The 26,998-nt window shown below is 43.3% G+C and overlaps 1 protein-coding gene across 9 annotated transcripts in view; it reads left to right on the forward strand.

The window, feature by feature from the left end:
* Positions 1 to 26,998, forward strand: part of LOC144722068 (transcription factor 12-like) — a 176,185-nt gene that overhangs the window by 106,162 nt on the left and 43,025 nt on the right. For 7 of the 9 annotated variants that reach the window (XM_078600174.1, XM_078600172.1, XM_078600168.1 and 4 more), the window contains exons 8-10: positions 21,512 to 21,614; positions 23,164 to 23,309; positions 25,703 to 25,856. In XM_078600174.1, coding sequence (XP_078456300.1) covers positions 21,512 to 21,614; positions 23,164 to 23,309; positions 25,703 to 25,856 — 403 coding nt within the window. The remainder of the gene's footprint in view (positions 1 to 21,511; positions 21,615 to 23,163; positions 23,310 to 25,702; positions 25,857 to 26,998) is intronic. The other 2 variants (XM_078600175.1, XM_078600169.1) reach the window with 1 other exon arrangement.

Raw genomic sequence — 26,998 nt, forward strand, 5'->3', positions numbered from 1 at the left:
TATATTTTTTGCTGGTTTTCATTGGCCATTGCGAGATGTAAATAGAAGGGTCCTGGTTCACAATCTCTCACTATCCGTTATTTGCACCTCCCACTGCGTCTCATGGTATTATTGTCCGTAGCAGCACACTATCGCCGCATAGAAAACAGCCGAAGCTTTGTGTTGTCATTGCTCGCTGGAGACACCGAAGAAAAAGAAAAAAACATTCTCTGAAGCAAAGACTTTCTTGACAATTCAAATCCATTCCCGTCAGCCGGATAATCCGACGTAGATCTTCCAGCGGGTTGTTTTTTCTTTGCTTTACGTGTCAGGTGTGGCCAGCGAAATGAATTGTAAATTGGCTGGAAAATGGACAGGCGGTAAAAATAATTAACTGTTGGGCGCACGTGATGTGTACACGCTGGGAAAGCTGGACCAGTTCTTATGATTAAGCAGGGTGGCATTCAGGCATTCTCCCCCCCCCCCCCCCGAAAGCAGGTTTCTGTACGCAGGTGCACAGAGTAAAAAAAAGTCGTCCACAAGTGAAATTTAAAAACAAACATCTGTCCTTGTGACTTCATGTGGTTGCGTGCCGATTCATAGCGATGCTGTTTCAAATAGTATATACTATGCATATAGTATGTTAAAATGTTTTGTTGTTGTCAAACCCATATGTTTTTTACGCTCATTGATGTTAACTTTAAAAAAAATGTGCAATCGGTATCATTAATAGTATTAATCCAATATGAACATTTACTAAAAAATAGCATGTTATATGTTTGAAATTGATACTTAATGTTAACATAGTGTGGAATGGTGGTGCAGTGATTATCACACCGCTATTCCTGGCCACGGCAAACATTAATGGCAACCGTTAAATGAACCGTCCTCAACCCCCCCTTCACCAGTGGATCAATATTTATTTAATGTGCCAATACCACCCTCAATAAAGGAGGCCTCAGTGCACATTACAGCAAAACGGGGACGGTGCAGGGGCATAGAGCAGCAACAGGAGTGGGGTGAAATGGAACTCGGCACGACCATCGCGGCTATCGCAGCACTGACCAGCGTGGTAAAGTCTGGTCATACAACCACCATGTTCACCACAGCATTTGGTTGGGGTCTTTCATCCGGCAGTTGATTGACCAAGGGATGAACGTTGTGAATAGCTTTTAATTAAACCACAAATGGAGTTTAGGTGAATATGAAATTAAATGTGCTGAATGAACATTCTGTCCTCGTTCCCTTCACTTTCACTTCTGGCATATTTAGCTCATTCACTCCTCTGTGTCACTCGGATTTAAACAATTCATAATCAGAACGCGTGAAGGGAACATTGTGCACTTGAGCATATTTCACATAAAGAGCTCTATACGAGTGAAAGCGGATGATCATGGTTGTGTAAACTATGGCCTCTAAAACCCGAGAACACCATCAACCACCACGGTGATTATAACATTGTACATTTTGGCAAAAAAAGCAAGCAATCAAGCTAAATTGTTTTATCCATTTCAATTCACCGCAGAGCCTTACCCAAAAAAAAATGTTGAACTGTTGAGCGGCCAACTGGCACCGGGGGGGGGGGGGGGTGCTAAAATGCTTTGTGCATTTGTATCAAATGTTTACATGTAACATATACATGGGGGTTTGACCTTGCAGGGGCTGGGGGGGGCAGTGGGGAAATGGAGTGACTGGGGGGGGAGGGGTGTCCCGTCGGTCCCAATTTTGAGTGACAGTAGCCGTGTGTCGAGACTGAGTCACTGACCTCTCTCTCTCTCTGCCTTCTCAATGGGCTTCCTCACAAAGACTGCTTTGTACCGAGTCATCCCTCCACCCTCCCTGGGGACATGTGCTGGCAGTGCTCTCTCTATGAAGCAGGGTTGGGGTACGGGGTGAGTGGATATGAAGGGGGTGGGGGGGGGCTCTGAGAGATGATGGTGAGGGGTTACGAATTGTAACTTAGAAGCCACGCGAGGGGGAAACGGGTTACGTGAATTGACGGTTGTGTTGTCAAGCGACTGGTTTGTCCGCTCACTGTATGCGTTACGAACGCGGCCAGCAGTGCGGAGCAGCAGTTGCTCATGCGCCGCGGATCTCCCTTGCAAACTCGCCTGTAACTGGCTAAACGGGGCTTTCCATGTAACAAATAAACATTGATTCACCAAATTGGTCGAGGAATGATTGTCTGGTTCAGCCTGTTAATTTGAAGCAACAGATTTACGTCCACCTCGTGTTCACAACAGCAAAAAAGTTAACGGCGAAAGGTTTTTGATCCATGACAGCGCACACTTGGAGGTTGCGCGCGCTCGTTAGTACGTCGCGAGTAATCCAACGAGAGTGCCCGGTGTTCCGCAATGGTGTTCCGCCTTGGTGAAGCCGTCGTGCGTGCTGTGCGCGCGTGCAGCAAGCGCACGTTGTTGACACGACGAGCGAAGTTTCCACTTTCACAGCCAGATTGCCGAGGGGTGCCTTGAGCGCAGCGTTCCCAAAATCGAGAGCGTGTCATCAGTTTAAGCACGTGTTGGGACACTTGCGTGCAGTGTCTCTTTGCCCTGAAGATTCTGCTGGAAGGCAGGCCTTGATATGCTTTGGCTGTCGGCCGCGTGACAGCGTCGTGCCCTATGGCTGCGTTTGACCAATCTGCTCCGATGTGTTTTTTGGTTGTGCCCCATCAACATATTCATTAGATTAGCAAAAAATACACTTTACTTTTATTCTGCTCATATTTACCTTAAGCCTGACTTTAACAGCCCTCATAAATTGGAACAAAGGCAACAGCAAAAAGTGTGCAAAGAAAAATGAAGAGATACTTGGAATTACACTGAGATCCAAAAAGGAGAACGCACAGATCAAGGAACAAACACAAATTCGACTTCATTCTGTACTCGTAAGAGAAGTCGGTAGGACACACCGCTTGAAGGGGATGGTGGCTGATGGACGAGACTGGTGATGGAATGACGGCCAAAGCAGACAACGCCCCCGAGATTACGATTGCCATGGAGATGGGGCGATGAGATCATATTGCGCAGGAGGAGGGGGAGATGCATTGTGGCATCGTGGGGCCATGTGGGATGGGGTAGGAAGGAAGGCCGTCGTATATCAGTGAATAGAACGTGGGCGATGATGATCATGAGTATTTTACTGCAGTATAGGTAATTACAGAAATAAACAACAAAGGTCCATTATCATTGCGTTAACATATTTACATTTAACAATAATGCACGTAAGTAATACTTTTTTTTATTGGTAACTATAATTTCGAAAAATACAAATAAACTCGCAGATATATTTCATCTTTATAATAAGTACCGCATCGGTGAGCCATACCCATTCACTTGTGAAACTGTGAGTAATTTAAAGGACACAGTTTGTTTATTTTGCACTTTTACAATCCTAGGTTACGTTGTCTGTGGTCATTTAGCTAGCCGGGTGGTGTTGGCGCGCGCGCGCCTGTAATCCAGCGCTGTGGAGACAGCGAGGGCTGATGGATCACATGAATGTTGTGAAACTCCCTTCTCGTGGGCGTCGAGGTGCTCATACCCTAGTTTGCCAGGAGGAGACAGTACAGCGAGTGGACTAATCGCCATCTGTTACCATCTGTACAGGGATATATTTGGTGCCCCCTCGCACGCAAGGGGTTTCTTCAGGTGCTCTGGTATCCTCCCACTTGTACAATAAACACTCACTGATTGTCGGAAAACATCGTAAAATAAAAACCCAATGTGGGACCCTCCTTAAAATAGAGCCCCAACAACTGTGTGTGGCTTCCTGGATAAATAGGTAAATTATCATTATTAACGGCATGCTTCCTCAGTCCGCAGAATTGTGCGCATGCAGAGTGGGGTAAGAACAGCGCTTGCGTAATTTCATTTCCCAGGATAGTGCGTGGCCCCAAACGCCTCGGGGGGAGGCTAGACTTTCCACTGAGTTCACTGTTTTGACAATGTATTAGACTGACACGGAGGGCCTGGGCCCATAGCAGCTGTCGCCAAGTCAGCCGTGGAGGGGTGTAACTCTTCGCTGTCTGACTCTTCAACCCGGCCTTACCGATCGGAGTGCCTTTCACCCCGAGGATTTACGTCACCATTAAACAGAACCTTATGGCACAATCACTGAAAATAAAACGATTCTATTCTCTTTAGTTCCTCCTTAATTTAGTTTGCTGTTTTACAAAGCCTTTTAAAGAACTGAATACATATCGCAGGAATTAACCATTTACGATGGACTATGATGTCGCGGTGTTTTTAGCTGCATATTGTTTGCGATGCTGTGGGAATCTACGAGTTGTAAATTTAAATTCAGGTATTTGGCTTCTGAGTTTACAGACAATTTCAAAAAAGCATGTTGAAAAAATGTGCCGTATGCGGAAACTTGATCAAAAGAGAAAAGATCTTTGTTGTGACTTTATTTCCGACCACAGTTTAATTAACTTACAAGGGAGAATAATAGCTGCAAATTAATTACTTCTAAAGCCTTTTAGAGCGACTGCGACTTATCTATAATTATGGTTGTTACAAATTGCTGAGAAATAAGGAAATAAATTAAAAACTTTGGGGAATTAACTAATGTCGTTCACCAGATAAAATATCATTATTACACGCTGAAGATTTATTTTTGTTATCGTGGGACCAATTTATCTGCAATTTTTTGGATGTTTAACATCTGTGTATGCAAGGGTACAAACACACCGGTTATGTCCTTGCTTTATTGTTCATATCGGCACATCAGACACGGCTGAAATAAGTGGTACGAATAAAAATGTTCACCTCGGCATTGGGTGGCAGGAGACAGTTGCCGTTTTCCTTTATCTGCACAATTTCTCACGAAATATTTAAATGAAAATGTCGGTCAGTGTGTGACTTAATTTTTCCGAGATTTTGTGAGCATTGTAATTGTGTGGCTCTGGATAATTGTCACCGCCGTTGTGATTACAATTTGGAGATAATTTATTTTCCGTGCGGCCGAAGCCGAGCCTGGTGATCACTGCTTGTGATAAGCACATTTGTTTCACGCTCACGGAGACGGGAACACACATAGGGGTACATTGTGAGTACGCCTTGAGAGCCTTCATGCGTTCCACATGACTGCATCCTCGCAGTCGCCACTTTTCATGTGGGCATCTAGATTATAAGGCCCGCTGAGTGATAGCAGCACAGATATATTGTAATCAGCCGGGTGAAATGTAGGTTATACGTGTCGAAATGTAATCTCTAAAACTGCGCGTATGTAATCCTCTTGTTTCAATTGTTGGATGCAGTACCAAAGCATAAAGACTTAATTTGTTCGACATTTATTGCTAGTACCGCACATTAGATTTTTTGAGCACGACATTGTCCAGTTATATAACCCCCTTGGTTCGTTTCGTCCAAGGTGTCTTCCATCCTGGACAGGGAAAGACATATGTGCAGGTGCCAAATTTACGAGGTACAAAGAATATGAGATCATCTTTTGAGAATCGGCGAATAGGTCCCGTGACGTTTTTTTTGTTGGTAATACAAGACTGGCGACTTGAATAGCGGGATGCGTTTATTGCGTGTAATCCTATCTGATAATGTAGAGTTGCAAAGTGTTTAAAATGCCCTGTCGAGACACTTTTCCCGGGCCTCCTGAGACATTCTCCATCTCTGACCCCGCCGATGATGTCAGCAGTAAACAAAGCTTGAAATAAACAGCGAAGGGGACAGATGGTGAAGTCATTAGCCCTGCGTCACACTATTTTTCCCTGCCACTAGCTCTTTAATCAAATTAAAGGCAGAAAAAAAGTCAATTAAGCGGATTTGTATGCGCTGCTCGTTCCTCACACCGCCGTCTCCAATGCATCCCAACGCTGCGGGGCGAGCGGGCCCTACCACTCGCGTCGCCAGGTGGGATCCGCAGCAGGGGAGGAGGGGTAATGTCAGCGGCGTTTGTCGGGTTGCCGTTCGAGTTGTGGTGGGTGGCCCAAGACGCGCACGGGGCCGGGTTCGCGAGTAAAACCTGAAAAACTGCCTCTTTCCAGCTGCCCCTGCTGGTGCAGTGTCTCTTTTTTTTTGACGAGGCCCGGACACAGGAACACGCGTTGAAGGGAGGAGTGTTAGATCAGCCGTGGTGGAGGAAGATGTGTGGAGGGGTGGGAGGCGGAGCAGGGTGGGTGGGGGCGTGTGCCAGTGTTTAACTCTCAACACCCCCCCCCCTCTTTTAGCACAGAGTGGCACAGTCCAAAGCTTGCGTAGGCTCCATATGGAGTATGGCCATGTGGAAAGTCGCAGTACTGAAGGAATTAGCTCTGGCTGGGACGACGGCTCGCCGTGTCGTGGTTGAAGGGACTCGCTAAAAAAGTTTACCGTTAGATTCGCGCAGGGACAGCCTCGCAGCCATGTACTGTGCGTACCCCGTGCCAGGAATGGGCAGCAGCTCCTTAATGTACTACTACAATGGCAAAACGGTGAGTACCAAAGTTGATTTTTGTCTAAGTATTCAACCTTTTTTTTTGATTGGGGGTTGGATGTTCCCGTGACTTTTAACTCGGCCGGCACTGCAGTTTATATTGGGGGGGTGAGCAGTGTGTGGACACTGCCGGTCACGGCTGGTTAATGGGGCTCAGGGTCATTTCGCGGCAGCTGAAGGCTGTGTGACCCCCCCCCCCTTTTCTCAGTTGTGATGCCAGGATTCTGGCTGAATGAGAGCCCCCTATCACCCATTGCCCTCCACTGTACACGCCTCCGCAGCTGTTGCTGTGCTGGAATCTTCTCCTGTCTTAAAACTTCATCGTCAAATTTCACACTGGTTTTGGTTTTTTACAAATCGTGATTGATTGATTAGTTTGTGAATATTTATTTTCGTACAGTTTCAGACAGACATTGCACAATTTCATATTTTTCCCACGTGAATTTGGTACGCAAGACTAGTAAGAAGTTTGTTTTTTCTCAAACGATGGGTTTCTGGCCTAATTATATTGAAAACAAAAAGTTTCTTACACATTTTTATAATTGTTTTTGTCTTAAGTTTCTTAATAAAAGAGAACCCGAGCACTAAAATGATTACAACTTTAGCTGCGTGATGCTGAACATCGATGTTGAATGGTGCACAGTGAAAACGAAGTCTCGTACGCATGCGTTGCTGAATGTATGACATTGCAAACATTTTTAGTGTCCTACTTAAAGCGTTTAAGTGTGTGTATAGTTTCCACTAAAATGTTGTGGTGTTTACGAAGTTAAGGTGCCAACGCGTGCTTTGGTGTATTGATATAACTGTCATGTATTAAAATAAATAACGTAAAATATCTTACATTTTCATGAAAAAATATAAAACTGTGCGAATATGTATATTATTATTGGTGGGTAATAATGGTCAACACAAGAGTAAGTTAGGATCTATTTGCACTTTTGTGGTAACGCTTTTAATAAACACACCTTTAATGGGCAAATGGACAAGGAGCAGGGGGGGGGGCTGTCTTTTACCTGCAAATGCTCAAATGAATGAAACCTGCTGTGGGATGGGAAAAGCTTCGAGTATTTTTTGCGCTGTTGAGTCTACTCCTCAGCGTGCGTGCGTTTCGTCTGGCCGCGTGTGAAAGCTCTGTTTGTGATCTCCAGCAGACGGAAGTGAAATCGCAAAACCACATGGCCCACGTTTATTTGCCTTGGCAAAGGCGGGTATGCCCAGGAAAAGATGAAAGCAAGGCAGGTTTCATTCACTTGTAAGGAAGGGGGATAGCGAGCGGAATGGATTCTTTGAGCATTGAATGCCGATGGCGGATTGAAGGAGTTCTCGATTTAAGCGAGTTTTGGGGGCTCTTGATTTGCTTCCTGTTTAGAAGCTGCTTTGGGGGGTTGTGGGGGAGGGAGGGGCTTTAACGGCTTGCTTTACTGAAGCTCCATCTGTTTCTAATCAAAAGAGCATTCCGATCGCTGCAGGGAACCTAAAAAGTGCCCTTCTGTCCCCGCTCCCATCCACAATCCCACCAGCCCAAATCACCACTGTCCATATTGATTTTATAAAGCTTTCATAGAAGTCTAATCAGCGGCTTAATCACCAGTAACTTTATCTATGCTTTTCCGATTATGGGTAGGATGTTGGTTATTAAATTATTTACGTTGCTAATTTATTTATTTTCGTGGTAGGGGGTTCCCTTTTTTTAAATGTCATGCTTTCCTAATTTTTGACGAGATTTTTACATTAGATTATATGATTGTCTAATGTACAACTTGTTAGGATTTGATTCGGGCACACTTAAAACATTACATCAATGAGTTGCAGACTTCCCACATTTGAGTCGCAAGTCGAATTAAAAAATATATTAATATGTCCGAAGCCGTGAAATTATTGCAGGCTCTTTCTTAACGTTCCCATGAACAAAGAAGGCATACACTCTAATATTATTGTGTAGCCATGTTATTGGATAAAGCTGATGAAAAAAAAAACTTTTGTATTTTTTATCTCAAAAGCAACCTTTTGCAGTGATATTTTGAAGCTCCTCAATGCCGAAGTGATCTAAGAAACTAGTTGCATTACAGAGATTTGCTTATCAACATGATAATTTAGCCATTCGGTCAACATAACATACTTTTCTAATGTATGCATAATTTCATAAATATGCGCCCGTAATAAAAGGGCAAAAGTGTGCACGAAAAAGCATGAATCCCTGCAGTCACGAAAGCTTTAAATCGAAATTATTAATCGAATTTAAACTATTTTTTATTTCCCCAGCTAAGGCCCACTGAGATATTAGCCCTTTTTCAGAAGTGACCAAGACACAAATGGTAGCCACAAGTTGATAGCTCTAAATGTAAAACTTATCTCTTTAGAACAGCTTTTTGTCTTCATTTTGTTGTCCTTCCCCCACACCTCCGATGAGCATGTTTGGCTACATAGGGTGCAAAAGAAGTTCAACATAGATGCATACAATGAAGTGGCTTATGTGAAAAATGAAAGCAGCCAAATACTCTTAATCTATTACCAAGAGCTTGTACTCGATGAACTTTTGGTTTTCATTATGTAAAAATAAAACACGTTTTATGCTGTATTGAGCGTATTATTTTTTTTCGTTCATGGTAGAAGATAATGTTAATTCCGGATAATTTTGATTGTTAGATCGGAAAATAGTTGTGCACAGTTAAGTAATAGGTTAATTTTAACATTCACATTTTTTTCCACTGCTCATCGAGTAAATGTGATAATTTTAAATAAAAGTACCTATTGTGAGTATACATTTTAAAAAAATATATATATTATGATGGTAAAACCTGTTGCACGTGGGAATCGAGCTGCGCTTTTTTATTGTGTGTGATAAGTTTTTAGTTTGATATGAGGATAAGTCAGCTTATTAGACTCAAACATTATTCGTGGAAAAATACTGGTGTTGTGGTGAATTCATCGTGATTCACGTTGCAGTATGTTCCTGATTTTTATAGAATCGTTCAACAGTACATTATTTCGAAAATGTTATTCACTGCATCCAACATTTACAATTATTTTAGAGGACATACATTTATACCCATTTGGATTTCCCAACTATTTTTTGTTGATTGATTGAGTCTTTGAAAATTGTGGTAATTTTCCGTGCCCATGAAATATAGTCTTTAAGAGGCAGTAAACTTATGGCAAATAATATCTGTGTGTTTGAATAATTTATGAACACGGGTTTACTAGATCAATCGATCTGAGAACACGATATTGTGATCCTGCTAGAAGTTCGGCCAATACATACCCCAATGGGATTGTGTCTTAAAGTTTCTTATCGCAGCGTTTTCATCAGCTTGTGAATAGCCTCCATGTGCATGCGGACTGATGCAAGTACAATCATTTCGACCCCCGTACGCCTACTCGGACCCAGACTGACACAGGCAAAACTGGCGTGTGGGGCGTGAGCCAGCGTGCACGCGCGCTTGTCCCAAAAATGCACGCGTGCACTAATAAACAAATACTTTGCACGGGCCAGTGCGCAAGACGCTCAGCCTCGTGGGCAATAAAACCCATAGTGCGGACGCGTATGTACGTACAGACGGAATGCTGCACTTGAATCGTGTGTGTGCCTGTGCACGTGTGCGCAAGGTCGTATGTTTACGAGTTAACTGGACTACCGTTGCACAAACAAAACGGGCGGTATCGCTGCACGCGTCCAGCCAAACGGATGACCCTCGGCCTCCATCCATCTTTTATGTGCTGCTCCCGGTGCACAGTGGCACGCTCAATCGGCCACTTCGGAGCCCCCCCCCCCGCATTGCGAGCATTAAACAAAACAAAATAATCAACGCTGGACACCACCGGAGCTGTGTTGTGGCATCCCTGTTGAGGCTTTAGCCTGCCTGCTGGTGTTTCAACGGGCGTGTTAGGGAAGTAGGTTATAGAATACACCTGTGTGTAGGATCCCACGACGCTTTACACGATGTCATTCAAAGGTGCAATGCACGTGACATTCATTATTCTCACTCAGAACATGGGTAGCCGTTAAATATAACATTTTCTAAGTTGTCTATGGTGTAATGTCCTGAGAAAATGAAATAAAAGTCCAGTATTTTGGTTAGCATTTTTTTTTCGTAGCAGATGTTTAAGATCTTCTTTGAGTTGTGAATTGTTGTGAATTGTTCCTGAAGTTGAAGTATATAATAATTGTTGTAATACAGCGCAAGTGTAGCATTGGTGGTTTCTGCAGGCGGTAGCGTGCACATCCCTGCGGCCGCTGTAGCTAGCGATGAGCCAGGGCGATCCGCAGGAGGGCCTTCTCTGCTTTGCTGCCTGCCGCTTGCCGCATTGACATGAACCTGCAATGTCCAAATAATGTCCCAGCCATTACCTTTGCAAAATAATATATAACCATTGTTCATGAATATCCAATAGGCACCAAACTTTGGTTTTGGTAGTAATTTACTAATTCTGCAATTCACAGCAACCATTTGTAATTGAACTGTTTTGTAATGCAAACCCTTCAGTTGCTTGGAGAAAATTAAATAAAACGTTAAATTTAGCGCAGCGTTAACGGCTAATGTTCCCTTACGGGCGCACTTGAGGTACGCTTTAAACGTAGAGAAGATTTGGTTGCCAAGATTGTGACATACAGCGGAACGCATTTGATATTGCGGTTATGCTAATGAGGCCTTTAATGTGAACCTATGTGCTGCGGCTGCCTCGAGGCCCCAATATTGATAACAGATGTCCATCAGAGGCCACTAGAGCAGGCCAATAGGCACGTAGCCCACAAGCTCACATCATAAATCATTCCTTTTAGCATAAAAAAACACAGGTTTAAAAAATGTTTCAAAGTTCCTCAATGTGGCAGTATCGTGGAATGAAGGCGTCAGCGGTTGAGACATGAATGCATTTTTGTGGCTTTATGTGTTTTAAATCGATAGTACAGTATATTAGTACTGTTTGTACAGTATGGAATTTTAATATACGCCTGTATACAGAATGGAGATTGTTATTAATACACTATCCCAGCATGGCCATAATTTGTGAGGGGTGAGTATGGATGATGTTTGCGTTAAGTTGAAAATAATAATTTAGGGTCCCTTTTAAATGCATTGCTGAATGAATGCACCCACACACGGTGTCAGTCATGGGAGTTGGTTGACCTTACTTCACTATGCGGGTTGGTAAAGGGCCCCGTTCAGATATCACTCGTCACTGGTGTTAGCCGTGGCCGGGAATCAAATTGAGTTTGTGGGATGTATGTGTTTATGTTGAACGGCTTTCGCACCATGCACAGCCAACCTTGCCGAATCATAGCAGTGCGGATTCATAGAGTAGTGCGTTTAGCCACTGCACCACCGCTCAAACCATTACTTCTGCGATCATTTAATGTACAGTATTATGTTATTCTTGTGTCCGTTACAATTAATGTTTTCCAAGTACTTTATATTTTCGTGGTATTTTATGAAAATAACCATCATGTCGCTGTGCATTTCAGAATGCGCTGTTTCCTTTCGTTTCCAGGTCAAAGCACTGCTTGAATTGGATCTTTTTCAGAATTGTAGAGGTGGAGGGTGTATTTTAAGTAAAACAGTCCCACTGACAATCGCTTTTTTGTTTGCAGTACACAGTGAAATGAAATCAGTCTAGCACCTATAGACCTGCTGATAAACGTTTGGCCAACCTTAGTTTTTAGCAGAGGACTGTTTGCCCAGGTGTGCAGTTCATAAAGTTAATGCAGTAATACCCACTCATTAAAGTATTTTGTTAAGTCGCAGGTAAAATAAAATTAGCATTGACTTTAAGGTGATATTTTTACTGATGTTTAATGGTAAAAATAATTGTGTTCAATGCATTTTTCCACTGATTTTCAAGTGCATTATCTGGAAATCGTTGAATGTTGTAATCCAAATCTACTGTATACATCCCTGAAAATACCACCTCGGAGCTTTGTTAAACATTAATACTGTTTTGTATTTTATAGAATGAATAACTTATAAAGGTGCATAAATAACAGTGATACAAGATGTAATGTGGTGGAATTTTTATACAAAGGTACAGTTTATATCACTGGATGTCAGTTTTCTCTGACACTTTGTACATGGAGTATTTGCTGAAGAGGGCTCTCAAGGTGCCATAACTATCCTGATGCGTAATAAGGTTATTAAACTCAATGGACTGCGTGTTTGTCACGTCTGCAGTTCTTCAGGTTGATAACTACAATCCCCCCACCACATTTAGTGCCAATAAGAAATAATTAGAAATGAGGGAAATTGAGTGGTGCTGCAGCAAGCTGTTAACCTTGGTACACATGAAAGCATTATTGGCTACGTTGTACCACTTCAATCGTGGATCCCACGAATTAAAGTTTGTCGCAGAGCATGTGTTTTAGTTGCCGGCATTTGTTTTCGATCATTTGCAGCCTCGCCCTTTTGTCTTGCGGGAGTAACGGTGTGCACTGGTGAGTGTTTCTGGCTGTGCGAAAGAGGATTGTTTTACTCGTGGACTCGAGCACAGCAGTGCTGTTATGGAGCAAAAAAAAAATGCACCCTGTTCTGTTCCCTCTCTCAATGACATTTAAAATTCTATAGAATAGTGTACCTCCTTCATAAACCTGCAGTGGCCAGTGTGCTCAAGTATGGTTTCACAACCTCCACGCCCCCAAAGGCAGTCTTTGCTAAATTGATGTACTTAAAACAAATCATGGAGAGCATGTCACTAGAGTTATGCATAAGATGTACTGACTAGTCATAATTATATGCAACTAATGATTCTTGAAATATGTTGAGGATGTGGTGGTAAATAGTTTTAACAGCGTTTATTTTAATATATATACTTTTGTATTCATATACAGTTTCTCTAGTTACATTCTCAGGGTTTTAAAATGTAAAATAGACATTACAATGGTCTGCCTTTTATTATTTTGTTCTGAAAACCTGACCCCTCATGGTATTTGCATACAGCGGTGAGGGTCGGTATTGATTATACTGGGGTCAAATGGGATTTTTCACTTCCACTGAGAGGCCTGCCTTCGCCAGATTAATTAGCTTGCCTTTTTGTTTAAAAATTGTCACGGTGTCGCATCTTCTCCCCAACCCTCATTTATCAACAACGCTAGCTGGGCATGTTGGAGCCATGAACGGTGTTTGTGCTCTCCGCTGTTGTGTTGAGTGTTACCTGCTGACCTCACAGCTGGCCTGGGCAGTGTCATGCCAACAGACAGCGCAGGGGTCACAGGAGTTACAAAGAACCCTGGTTGGCTGGTCCCCGCCCCTGTGCGCTGGGCAACAAGGGAAGGTCCCTGCCAAGAGAGAGATGTTTGCCGATGGCGACACCTTCGGGCAATCGGGATGTGGCCATCTTTTAGTGTTTTCTGGCAGCCCAGTGGCAAGTTGAAGGCAGCGTGTGATGTATCTCGGCGCCTCTAAGGCTGTAGGATAAAGCCTTTGTTATGGAAACAGGTGTTTTAATTTGGAATTGGCGGATAAAATGCTGGTGCGTGTGGATTTGGAAAGGAAAGGGAATTCATATAAGTAATTGTGATTTAGTTATTTTTACAGCACCATATTACCATATACATTTTCCCAAAAAATAGAGTGAAAGAACTTCCGGTGTTGGCATCGCGGAAAGGCGGAAAAATGTATCATCATTATTGCGTTAAACATTTCGTACAAAGCGCCCTATCTTTGTCTAATGCAATTTATCGCGAATGCGTGCCAAGGGAAGCATGCCAGCAAAAACAAGATGGCAGCTTTGCCAAGATGGCAGGCCCTCAGGCTGTGTAAAAAAAAATATTAATAAAATGCGTGTGTTCCAGTGAACTCTGCGCTATTGAATGGGAGAGAATTTGGAACAAATGTTAAGTTTTGGGCCTTTTTCTTTCAAACTTTGCCAACTTTTTTTTATATAGCGTCAGGCCCACCTACACAGGGGTACAGGGATATCAGTACAGTATGCACTGTGTGGTACTTATGCATCGAGTTCCCTTTCTTCTCTCACATGAAAGCCGCTCCCATCACTTGCGATTATGGATGATGTGAGTCAGGCAAGGAAATAGATCCAAGCTGTTTGCCCAATAGTGCTTCAAGGGCATGCATATCTCTAGCTGGTTTCGGATCACAGCGCTCGTTTTAAAGCGACGGATTCGGTCTGCTACGAAGCAGTTTCAGTGCTGCGTTTCACATTGCTTCCTGTGTTTTATCCCTAGATTTCATTTCACTGCAAAATAAACAGTCCTTACAGGAGTAAAATCAGCAGGGCGAACTCACAAAGTAATGCATGTTTTGGGAGCATGTAGGTCAGTCTGCACTTGCTTTCGTCTTCTGCGGGCATCTGGGGCTCATTATAGTGGTTTCCTAAAGATCAGGTGCTTCTTATTTAAAATTAACTCGGGGATAAGTCTTTGCAGATTTCCATTGTCACGAAAAGTCCTTTGTTGCTATTACTGTAGTGGCTGGTTTCTGAATTTTTATGTTTTTATGGTCTCTTTTGATCTGCAGCGGGCCTCTTTTATGGTTTCATTTTAAAATTTTCTAAAGCACCCCTTACTTTATGATGCATATTTAAGTTATATTCTATTTCCACAGATCTTTTTCTTTCCGAATAATCGTGGATATAAAGCCCTATGTTGATTTTGAATGGGGAAGTAGCATTTGGATATTTTTGTAGGCTTTGGCAGTATCAACAATTCAGCTCGCGAAAATTAAAGTTTATTGTTAGGCCGGTTTTCGTCATTTGCAAAGTATAGTTTGTATAATTACTGGGCTAGCAAAGTTACCTAAAAACATGTGTTGCTCAAGTAATAATGTGCGCAATGTATAGTCTAGGCATCAGCTGAGCTGCCATGCCTTGCAAGGATTGCATTCAGCGCCATATGATTTTGGATTTGCACAGTTTTCGTCTTGTACAATTTGATTTTGCAACTCGGGGAGAAAAAAGCATTTGAAACGCTGCAAATTAATTCTGGGGTAAAATGGTCTCAATATGTGATGCAGCATGCAAGTACAGTAACATCCCACAAGACACCATGGACGGATGGTTCCATCCGGTTGGGTGTGCTTTCACCCAACGAGTACTTTCACGTGCCCCCAAGTATATTACAGGGCAGGAACATGATTTAAATGTTTTCACACTGATACCAAAATATAACCACCTATCACATTTACACAGATTGTTCGTTTAGTAAACGATTAAACATACGACATTTTGAAATGATTACTTTTCCCCATTACAAGACCTATTGTGAAATGATATTCAAAGTAAAGTAATATATTTTACAGGAAGTAAACTAAAGCAAAACAGATGTACTATTTTGATGTGTATATGCATGTGCACACACCTCATGTCAACCTCATTCCTTACACAATTACATGCTTTAACATGGTGTAACATGCACATAATATAATGTATATATACCACATAGGAAATGGCAAAAGGCAGATAAAAGTAAGACTTTATCAAATACCAAAACGCATGAATGAAATGGACAATTTTCCAAATTCATTTATTTTTAGCCACAATAAATGCCCAGCTCTGTTGATTGAGGGTGGAGCAGTGGCGCAGTCGGGCAGGACTTGGCAGAGCTTTTGTTCTTGCCATCTGCTTTTAATAAACCTCTGACTGTGCGCAGGGTTGTGTTGAGGCAGAGGGGATTGTAGTGGTGGTGTGGTGGTGGTGGAGGGGGGGGAGACGTACAATGTGAAATGAACACACAGTACTGGCTGCTCAGCTCTCGTGTACTGCCCTAACCCCGTAATCATGGTCCACTGCTTTGACCCGAATGGTCCTGTGTTGCGCAATATCTCAAAACTATGACATACTGGCGGCTTCAATGAAAGTCTTATTGAACCAATTTGCCCAGCACTGGTCTTCGAGGCCATGACCAACTAAACAACAGCAGGTCTGCAATGTACTTCAGTGTTGCTAAATACATGTGAGAACATCATGGGACCTCCTTTGCCAGTACCAAAATATGACAATAAGTTTTCCCCTTTTTTTTTCTGGCAACAAACAGGTGTTAAGATTGTCTCAATACGGTCTCACACCGTTTAGGCTCAAAAGAAAGCTGTCTCTGGTGTGGACCAATCCGTTTGAAAGACAATGCATATATTAGAGTGTTTTTTTGTGGTCAGATTGCAAACAAAGTATCGTGGTTAATGCAGACATGATTCCTTGTAAAAGGTTTCAATTTTGTGTTTTAACATCTTAACACCTGTTTTGTTGCGAGAGAAAAGGGGGAAACCGATTCTCACGGTTGAGAACATTCCTGAATTCTCTACCCCTCTGTCTTTTCGGCGGTATATATGGGTCCGCCACAGTTAGTCTATCAAGCAATTGCATGTGGTTGGATAAATTGTGACTAAGCCCACCTCTTCCAAGATGTTTGGCCAGCATGCCATAGTAAGCAAAACTAAACAAACTATGTTTTATTTTACCCGTTAAGGCCCGCTGAGCTTTATAGCTCTTTCACAGAAGCCACCCGGCCACAAATGATAGCTTAACGAAGTAGCTTATCACATGGAATTGTATAGCAGCCAAATACTGTAAAAACGCACGTAGATTTTAAATGTGGAGGGAAAAGCCAGAGGACCCAGAGTAAAATCCACGCGGCCACGGGGAGAGAGACATGCAAACTCCAAATATAAAGGCGTCAGGGTCGCGATCGAATCCACGACCTTCTGTCGACCGTCTTGACACCCACTCGAGCAGCTGCCTTGAGCTCCCTCTCATGGAAGCCCGTCTTTCTGCCAGAAGTTGCGTGAGCAACCTATCTGCAGGACTACCCTTTTGCTTTTTTTGTTGTTAGAGTCTACCATCAGCTGTGGAAATCTTTGCTTTTTGTCACTAATAGATATTCCCATTTTGTTTATAGTTAGTACCTCGCTACACTACATACGCACTCTGCTGGGCTCACAAGGTAATGCTTAGTTTTCTCGTCATGCCATGTGGCATACACATCCATCATCTGAGTTAGTGTTGACATTTATTTTGGCGATTCTTTAATTCTCATCTATACTAATTTCATCAAAAAAACTGTGCACTGTAGCACAGCTGTCAATAAACGTACTCAAACAGTTAATTGTTTACAGAAATACCCTAATAAGCACTTGCAGTCAATTGGCGTAAAAAATGCGTATTTACTGTGTATGTTGTAATTTTAAATGTGAGCACATCAACATGTGAAGGAGTGTGGTGTAGTGGCTTTTCACTATGGAATTCAGCATGAAATGAGTCATTTTAGCAGGTTTGTTCGTCTCTTGAATTTTAACAGACTTTTGCCTGGTGCTTATTTTGGACATCACTATGCCAGAGAATCAATACAATTATTATGTTATTGTATCGTTGGTGTATAGTGGGGGGAGCGATCATGGTACAGTAGTTAATGCACAGCTGTCTGGATCTATGTGGCCTGACTTTGGCTCCAGGCCACGTTTAATATCAATGGTAAGTGATATCTGAACCGGTTCCTGCCCCCCCCATCCTCACCAATCTGCACTGACCAGTGTGGTGAGGTATGGTGAAACAACCCCCATGAGCGATGATGCAGCATTGTGAGGCCTTCGTCTGGAAGTGGATTCTTCTTCTTTGGTATGGCCAGTGTAGATGCAGAGCAACAACTACAATGGCATAAGTGGGTTGATGAAGGGCTTTGCATTTTTATGTATTACAGCCAATATGTGTGTATGGGTGTTGTTGTTATCAAACTCCTAACTTTACACAACAGTAGAATACGATGCTTTGATGGTATTTGTATTATAAGTGCTTTTGACATCCAAACAACAAAGTTCATATGCTGGTAAATTGGTTTATCTGCTGTAAGTGGCACGTGGCCAACTTTACATTTGTAAAGTTTTCATTACAAAGTCATCTCAGAGCCTTTTCCCTGCAGGATTTGCAGATCCGAACGCTTGCAGTGTTAAAACTAAAAAGATGTCTATACGTGTGTTGGTGGAGTTTTGACGCATTGCTTAGTGCATTGATTAGAGCATTGCTTCGTGTATTGCTTAGTGCATTGGTGAGTGCATTGGTTGGAGCATTGCTTAGTGCAATGGTTCGTCCGTTGGTTAGTGCATTGGATAGTGCTCTGTGCTATGAACCTTTCCTGGACATGGCTCACATTGGTGCCAAGTGAATTATGAAGAGGCCATGGGCAGCACCCCTTTAGCACCTGGCAGAGGACCAGTGTGGTGAAGTATGATCAAGCAATCTCCCATGGCTGACACGGTCTGAGGAAGCCTTCATCCATCAATCGATTAACAGTCCTTTGTCATGTCATTGCTTCGTGCGTTAGTGCATTGTCAAAAGGGCTGTGAATTATTGTCATCAACTTTGTATATCTGACAAATTGTTCAATTATGATTGTACAACGCAAAGTTGGTTTATTATTAAGGATGTAAATTATGTTAATATCAGTTATATTATAATACTAACGTAACATTATTCTCGATCTCCTTCACATCAGCCCATTTTCAAGGTTGCTGAAACTTGTTTTTGGTTTTGCTATCAGGAGTGCGGTGTGAATCTGCATTCGTTGCAAAGAGACATTGCAATGCCTAATGTGCACGGCAGTGCTGGGTGGGTTTTTTTCATGTTTGTTTTAACACAATGGCAGTTGAACCCCATATTCATGGTAGTAAACACTTGGAGACAGTTGCTATGGTTATATTTGCAATGAAACTGCTATAGAGAATACCATTTTCAAGTGCTTATTTTATATATACGTGTGCGCACACGTACACACTCGATCGGTTGCTCTCTGTTCTCAAGCATGACAATCGTGGCTTACCAACCAAACCCGTTCGCTCCTTTCCTATTCGTATAACCTTGTTTGTGAATCGTGGGACTTAACAATTTTACCGACTGATTTTTTTTATCTCATTCGAACTATTGTGTTTGTTTTGTACGATATCAACCACTTAGAATTTTCGAGCTTAGCAATTATGACATGTAAAACACCGAATTGGATTTGTCAAAACATTGCAAATTTGTGACAATTGGATTTAATATTGTTCTACAAAAATCGAACCCTGCTGTCGCTGCTAAATTATAAAAAGGCATGCTGATTAACCTGAATAACCAAAAGGTGTGTTACTTAATTGTCCTTAACAACTGAATAAGATGTATGGGTAACAGAAATATAGGGTGGCGGTCTTGGACAGCGTGCTCGGCCATTGGTCCCAACCGTTGTGGAAGTGAGGGGACCCCTCAGGCAACATCCCCCCCCCCCCACTTGCATGTACCCCGACCACTGCGCATGCCCCCTCTGCAATACCACGCGCCCTCTGCAATTACCACGCCCCCTCTGCAAACAGCCTCCTCATAACAGAGTGCAATTTGGCTTTGCCGTCAGTTGACATCAGTAGGTTGGTCAATTTATGGGTGCGGCCGGTGTGTGGATAATGCGAAGAAGACAACTCCATGTTCGCCTTTTGGCGTCCTCTGGTCGAACACTGTTTGAGACTAGGCTCTAAAGATAGCTGTCTCTGGTATGGACCAATCAGTTTCAAAGACTACCAGAGCATGTTTTTTATTTGCATGTTCACAAGTATGTGTGGGTAATGCAGACATGATTTCTTACAAAAGGTTTCATTTTGGTGTTTTCACATCTTCACACCTGTTTTATTGCCAGGAAGGGTAAAACCTATTCTTACAACTCCCATTTCCTTTGTGGATCACAGACCTCTTTGCACTTTTGCATATTCCCCATGGACCCCCTTTTACAACTTGGTGAACTCTCTAAATGATGTCTTGGGCGATCTGCGGCCCTCGGGTTGAGAACCCCCCCCCAGCCCTTTCTTCGGGCTGCCAGTGGGCCCTGCACTTGTGCATCTCTAAGGGTTAATGAGCTCGGGAGGACACACGCGGTGGACAAGCGCGCTCGGCGGTCGCCACGATTGGCGCGCTCATCCGCCGACGCTCACGCGGCTCTGGGATCGAGCGCCCGCCCGCCCCGCTGACAGTGATGGATTACCGCTCGAGTACGACATATGTCGCCGAGCGTTTGTCCGAACGTAGGATTACGTTTATTACCGATGCCTCGTCAGCACCAGCCGCTGCCGGGGGAAGTGTAGCGTGGCGTGAGTGAGTGAGGCTCGCTCCGCGACTTCCCCGCGCCTCTCGCTAGCGCGTGTAAATCTGCACGCTCTGCACATTCGTGCGGGCGCTCGCTTTCTGCCGTGGGAGGCTGAAGTCTTATTGCATCCCCACTCATGCATCTTTTACAAAATGTTTATTCTGTCTGTCCTTGCATTGTAATGCCGTGTATGCCATGAATATGGTCTGTTTGCTTGTTTTCAAGTGATGTGTTTGTCTTGGAATGTTTCTGCTTGCTTGGTTCGTTGCTGGCATCGCTAATTTGCAGAGTTGATGGTATTATGCATGCACTGTGGTCGTTCAGCGTTTAATGTTACATTTGCTGGACCACGTAAATGTCATATTCAGGTAATATTGTTACGAGGTTTATATAGAAGTACTATAATGATAGTACACATTGAAAGGGGAAGTTGTCGCACAGCGAGTGAGATTTCAGTGGAAATGTATTTATTACCGATGTCGCCTTCCCGTCTCGCCTCACCAACCCGCCCAGTGTGGTGAAGTATTCTTTAACAGCCCTCGTGACTTACATGGCATCACGAGGCCTTCCTCCGGTGCTAAATTGACATAGGCTTAAAATGACTATCTTACACATAACAAACCAAGATTTGAGGAGGCGATACAGCAGCATTTGACAGTTTTTTTTATTATTGCCAAATGTCCCTTACAAAATAAGCATAAATTCCATCCATCCTGGGTTTTCCCTCGACTAATTTTACTTGAATACCTTGTAGTTAATTGTGCTACATGTTTTTAACGGAAATCATAATAAAATCAACTTATATTCACCACAAATGTAACCTTTAGTACGCAGTATTGTCCTGTTGGAAAGTGTTTTAAAAACATGGCGTGGTTAAAACAAGCGCGTGTCACGTATACCTAAACCTGACAATATGACAACACCGTTGTTTGTTCACATTCCACCCGTCTCTCACTCTGGGATTTCTGTTATTCTTTGCTAAAAGTGTGCCGTCGCCCCGATCTGAGAGGTGGTTCTAACAGAGGCCGTCTCTCTCTCTCTGCTCGTCCCTCCCGCCTCTTCCCGCCGCAGGTGTACGCACCCTCGGTCGCAGTAGATGAGTTCAACCGCGAGTCGCCCAGCTACTCAGCCAAACCGCCTGGCAGTATGTTCTCCAGCCCCTACTTCATGCAAGGTGAGTGCATGGGACGCTGCTGTTGGGTCCGTTGACACCTGTCCCCTTCCAGCTGGCGCTTACATCGGCTAGCTCGGTTAGGTTTGAAGGGTCTCTGTGTATAAGACAAAGAACCCCTCCTATACAGCCTTAACGGAATGGTTGGAGCAAGTGCTTGCTCGCGAGCACCTTTGAAGGCCGGCATGATGCACGAGGGGGTGGGTGGGTGGGTGGCCAGCACCACGCCCCCCATCCACTTTTGTCTACCCAGTGGCGATGCTTACACACGGCACAAAGGTACTCATTTGAGGCTGAGTCGACGAGAATTTCGTCATGAGGACCATCACACTCACGAATTTGAGTTTACACAATCATTGTTGAGAAAACACATTTTTAATGGAAAAAGTTGTGTCACTGGAAGGAAGGCAGCATCAAATAAATTGACCAAACTGATGAGAAAATGGTTAGTTAGAAACCACAACTCATTGTCCTTGACACAGTTTGTTCTCTTCTTTTATCTTGCTTGATATACTTTGCACTATTTATATTGTGTTCTGTGTATGGATGCGTGGAGTACATTTCTTTTTTTCTTTAATTTGTAATCTCACTTGGACTTGCATTAGGTTTTTGTTATTGCATTTCCTCTATGTTATTTAAAACTATTCAGGGAATCCATATTCTTTGGGTCTTTCGGTAAAGTCACGTAGATAGGTTAAAAGAAAATAACAAAAAACAAGTTATATTCGTAACTACATATACTACATAATGTATGTTCTTCGAAGTGGAGGAAAGAACATGTTTAATTGCTGGCCATACACACAAGTAGCATTTGATATCAGAAACTTGGCACTTGCCTCTTGGTTGACTTGGCCTTAGATGAGCACTTGCTGTGGTGCGTCAGGCAAAAAACACTCGGGAGACAGCGTTGACTGCTCAGATATACTGGCCTCCCCCTTCCCCATCCCCACTCGTGTGCCAGGCCACACTTTAATAGAGGCTCGCTAACAAAACTTGCAGTTTTTTTTCTCTCCAAAATAACAACCACGCCTCGTTTTCTCCGTTATGCCACACTTGCATGCTGTTTATGAATGCGGTGTGCATGCGTGTGTTTATACAACGTACACTGTAGGTGGGGAGCCGATAGTGCAGCGGTTACCGCACTACGAACCCGGCGACCCGAGTTAAATTCCCACTCACGGCCACCAACACCAGTGACGATTATTTTAATTGGTCCTGGGCCCCCTATAGGTCGACTCAGCCTCAAATGAGTACCTGGTGCGATGTGTAAACATCGCCACTAGGGCGACGAAGGCAGCCAGGCGTTGTTGCTGGCCACCCACTGGTGAGCTGTGCCGGCCTTCGTAGGTGCTTGCTCACAGCACTTCCCCCCAACAGTCTGTGAACGCTATACGGGGGGGGGGATCTTTTTCTCCGTGTTTGACTGTACCGCAAGCTGCCGCCGTGCGTATTGTCGGGGTGCCAGCGTGCGGATCGCGTACGCGATGAGTGGTGCATCCTTCCTCACCCCGCCTGCCCACCACCGTTTTTTTTTCTCTCTTTTTTGGGGCAGATGCTGCGCACGGCTCTTCGGACCTCTGGAGTTCATCCAATGGCATGAGTCAGCAGGGTTACAGCAGCATGCTGGGAGCATCGGCTGGTCACATGACGCAGCCGGGAGGCTACAGCAGCCTGCATCCGCATCCACATGAGCGCTTGGTACAGTTGTGCACCACCCATGTCCATTGTGTTTTCCTCGTCCTTGCTTTGTCTGCACATGTCGCCCTATGAATTGGACGCTTTATTTATTTATTCGGTTGGTTGTCTTCCCAATGCCCATAACCAACTACGCTAAACATAGAGCACACACAGTCAGCCAGTTTTACTGTCTCCGTGGTGGTAGACGTGGATTAACAATGCAGGGTCTTGAAATATTAAACATGGGCATACAATGCTGCCTTGTGCACTCGGTATATTTATAAATAGTTTTGTTAGAATGTGAGGTGCATTTTATGCTTTGTTCCTGCCATCTCCATAGTTACCACAAACACACATCTGGTTGCTATTGCTTTTGACAATGTTATCCACGATGATCTTGGTACATTTGCTTGAAATGCCACAGTATTAGCTTTCAATAAAACCTTTGCAGATGCTTTGGTGCACCTGTAAATACATAATATTTGTGTCACTTGATCTTGCTGCATTGTCCAAAATGTAATTATAGCGTACCACTCACATACCTCTGAGTGCATTGCTTCTGATTCTAATGCTATTTTTCATCATGTCTTGAACATTCAATTTAGGGGGGGGGGGTGGGGAACATCATGTAACTATTTAAAAATGCTCAACATTTTTTGTATATTACATTTTTTATTGTTTAGTAGTGGAAAGTGTTACTTCAATAAGTTCATTTACAGATAAGAGTTATGAGGTTGTGTGACTCATGCTCACTCCCAGCATAAACACGGTGATTAGCATCTTGGCAAAATATATCGGCAATGTCTATAAATGCCAGTAAAGCAGAATTTAGACCCCGACTTAACCTAATGAAGCATCGGTGACATTTTTATACCCACTAGATTTGACTTTAAATAACAGCGTTTGATATATCGTTGCTCTTGTGACTAACTTTTTAAATACCAGAATATAGGTTTTCAACTGTTACTGCTCTTAGACGTATAACAATACCAGGATGTTGTTATCTTACTTTGAGTTTTGAATAGCATGTGATTAAAAGCACTGTAGGTGTAGATCTAATCGGTGGAGGAAGTCGAGATTGGTCTGGCGCATGTCTGGGATCTAAGAGTGTATAGGGTTACACTGACAGGCAGCATCAGAGTGGGCACCCAGATGGTGGGAAAGGAAGGGTTGACCGCGGAGGTTGTACGTCGATTAGCACGGTTGGCTACGTATGGCGCAAAAGAAGTTCAGCATACATACAAAAATAGATAAAAAAAACAAGTCATTTGTACATGAGTTACCTGATTAGCGCACGTATGGGGGACTGCTTTTATACTTGACGGTTGACCAACACGTTCCGTTACAGTACAGAATTGCTAGGACATTGACTGAGCTCATACACATTTGTAGCCCGTGCTATAGAATATATTTGAAAATTATTATGAAAGCATTGAATAGCATGTACACAATTTGCGTGCACATTCTTCTGAATAGTATTTGCAGCTTTTATAATAGATGTTTTATTAGAATCATACGAACTTTTAATATATTGAAAGGTAAATTTACATAGAGATGTGCTTCATGTATATCATGCGCACTTAATGTTTTCTTCAAGCTGCAAATTCGTTTGTTACGTGTTAATTTTTACTTCTTAAAGCTTCCACTGTTTTAACACTAATTATGTTACCTATTAACTTTGTGACACTTGAATTTAATAGTTTGATGCAGTCTGCGTCTCTCAAACCAATCCATTAAAAAAACATCCATTAGCTGAACGTTTTGCGGACATATAAATAATGAATGGAAGAATAACTGTTAATTTTGCTCACTCTACCCTTAATGAGGGTTGTGCCTTTGGTTTAACTAAAATTTGCATTCGTGGGTCACTAGAGGCTAGAAGTGAATGTGTTGCTTCATATCTGCATATTGTTATACATCACATGAGAGTGCTTGTGATACAACCTCGTGAAAACTATCGCCATGATTCATTAACTTGCATAAGTATACAACTCCCATTGCATCCTCTCGAATCGGGAAGTCTGCATTCTGCATCTGAAAAATAGCAATATGGGGCAAATCCTATTTCAGTTTTGCACTACCACTGCCTGTTGTTAAAAAAAGTCAAACCTTAATGGCTTGAAGGTGGTTTAATTAAACACAATGGATCTCAGTGGACTGCTATCTTGAAAGTGCTTTTTACGATACTCAACTTTCGCCACCGATCATGCATCTAGTGCTGCCACATCAACAGCGCGTACTCTAGGTGTCACGTGGTGTCCACTTGGTGGATTTTCATGGCTCGGCATCGTCCGTTGTTGCCCCCCCTCCCCCTTAAGAACGAACCCATTGCCTGCGATGTCGTCGCTGCGTCCGACTTTGTCACGCTTTAGCGTACGTGAATTTTCCCTCTCGGCTTGTGTGTCTGCCAACAGAGCTACCCGTCGCACTCCCCCGCGGACCCCAACCTCAGCCTCCCGCCGATGGCCAGCTTCCCGCGCACAACCGGCAGCTCCACCGCATACGTGTCCAACTCCCGCACGCCGCCCGTTAACGGATCCGATTCCATGATGGGTACGCACCACTCTTGTGAGTCAAATCCACCACGACGTGCACACGCGCACCATTTGCCTCCCTTTATTTCTACGGTCGCTGTCGTGTGTTGTGTATCTTTTTTACTTGCGTGCACGCCATTTTTTGCAGCCCTCGTGTCAGTCCTGCAAGTGCCTGGCAACATCGTACGATGTAACTTCACTGGTTATTGGCCAAACGTCCCAGTGCGCGTAGACTTACTCGCAAATTACTCGATTAAGATTGCATTGGAACTTTGCACCCGACTGAAAACTCATCCAAGACCCTCCCGAAAATGAGTCTTGGAACTCGGTGAGGCTTTCCTGGATAAACAGTCAAAAACAAAACCGAGCTCTAAGCTGATACCTAATACAAGCTAATGCCCAACATTGGCAATATGTGGTATAACTAGGCAATGATAATTATTAATTCTACTGCTAAAAGCACTATGATACCAGCATGGCTGATACCAGCATTGCTGATATTAGAAATCCTATTGATATGGGTAATAGTGAATCCGGAGCTTTTTCCAAGCACTGTATTGTGCACACTATTGAGAATAACGTGCATGCTTGCACATTGTGTGTTACGCTTACTACTTTCTGTTTACATACTCTCCAGTATGAATTATAATCGCCATTTAGAGCATACACTTTAACGTGTACAAAATTGAATGGCCAGATTCAGCACTGCTTAATGTTGAAAAGTACACTCAATTTATGCAGCACTATTCGGTGTGATCATAAATGTACCGCCATGTGCTCGTCGTATACCACATACAGCACTACAGTGAGAGCCTGACATAGATTCCCAGTGTGCAGTATCATGCAGACTATTTAGTGTCATCCTTGGCTTACTCACTACATCTCGGCAATGTTCCCCCTATAAACATAGCACTCGTACTCGGCGGATATTCTCATAGGAATACGAACATATGTCCAAGGGCAAGTACACAAATGCTACAAAGAATAGGGCACAGAGAGCGGCTGGGTAGCTGCAGGCAACTGTGATGGCTGTGTCAGGGTACTGAGCCAGAATGTGATCTGTGATCCCGGGTTCGTGCCTCGGTGGACTTATGAAAAAAAGAGGATAATTTTCCCCATGGATACGTGATTGTGTATGGCATATTTATCACACTCGGCCAAGTCAACCCATCGTTT

Source organism: Lampetra planeri, chromosome 13, assembly GCF_965212315.1.
Source record: "Lampetra planeri chromosome 13, kcLamPlan1.2.h2, whole genome shotgun sequence".
NCBI classification, from domain to species: domain Eukaryota; kingdom Metazoa; phylum Chordata; class Hyperoartia; order Petromyzontiformes; family Petromyzontidae; genus Lampetra; species Lampetra planeri.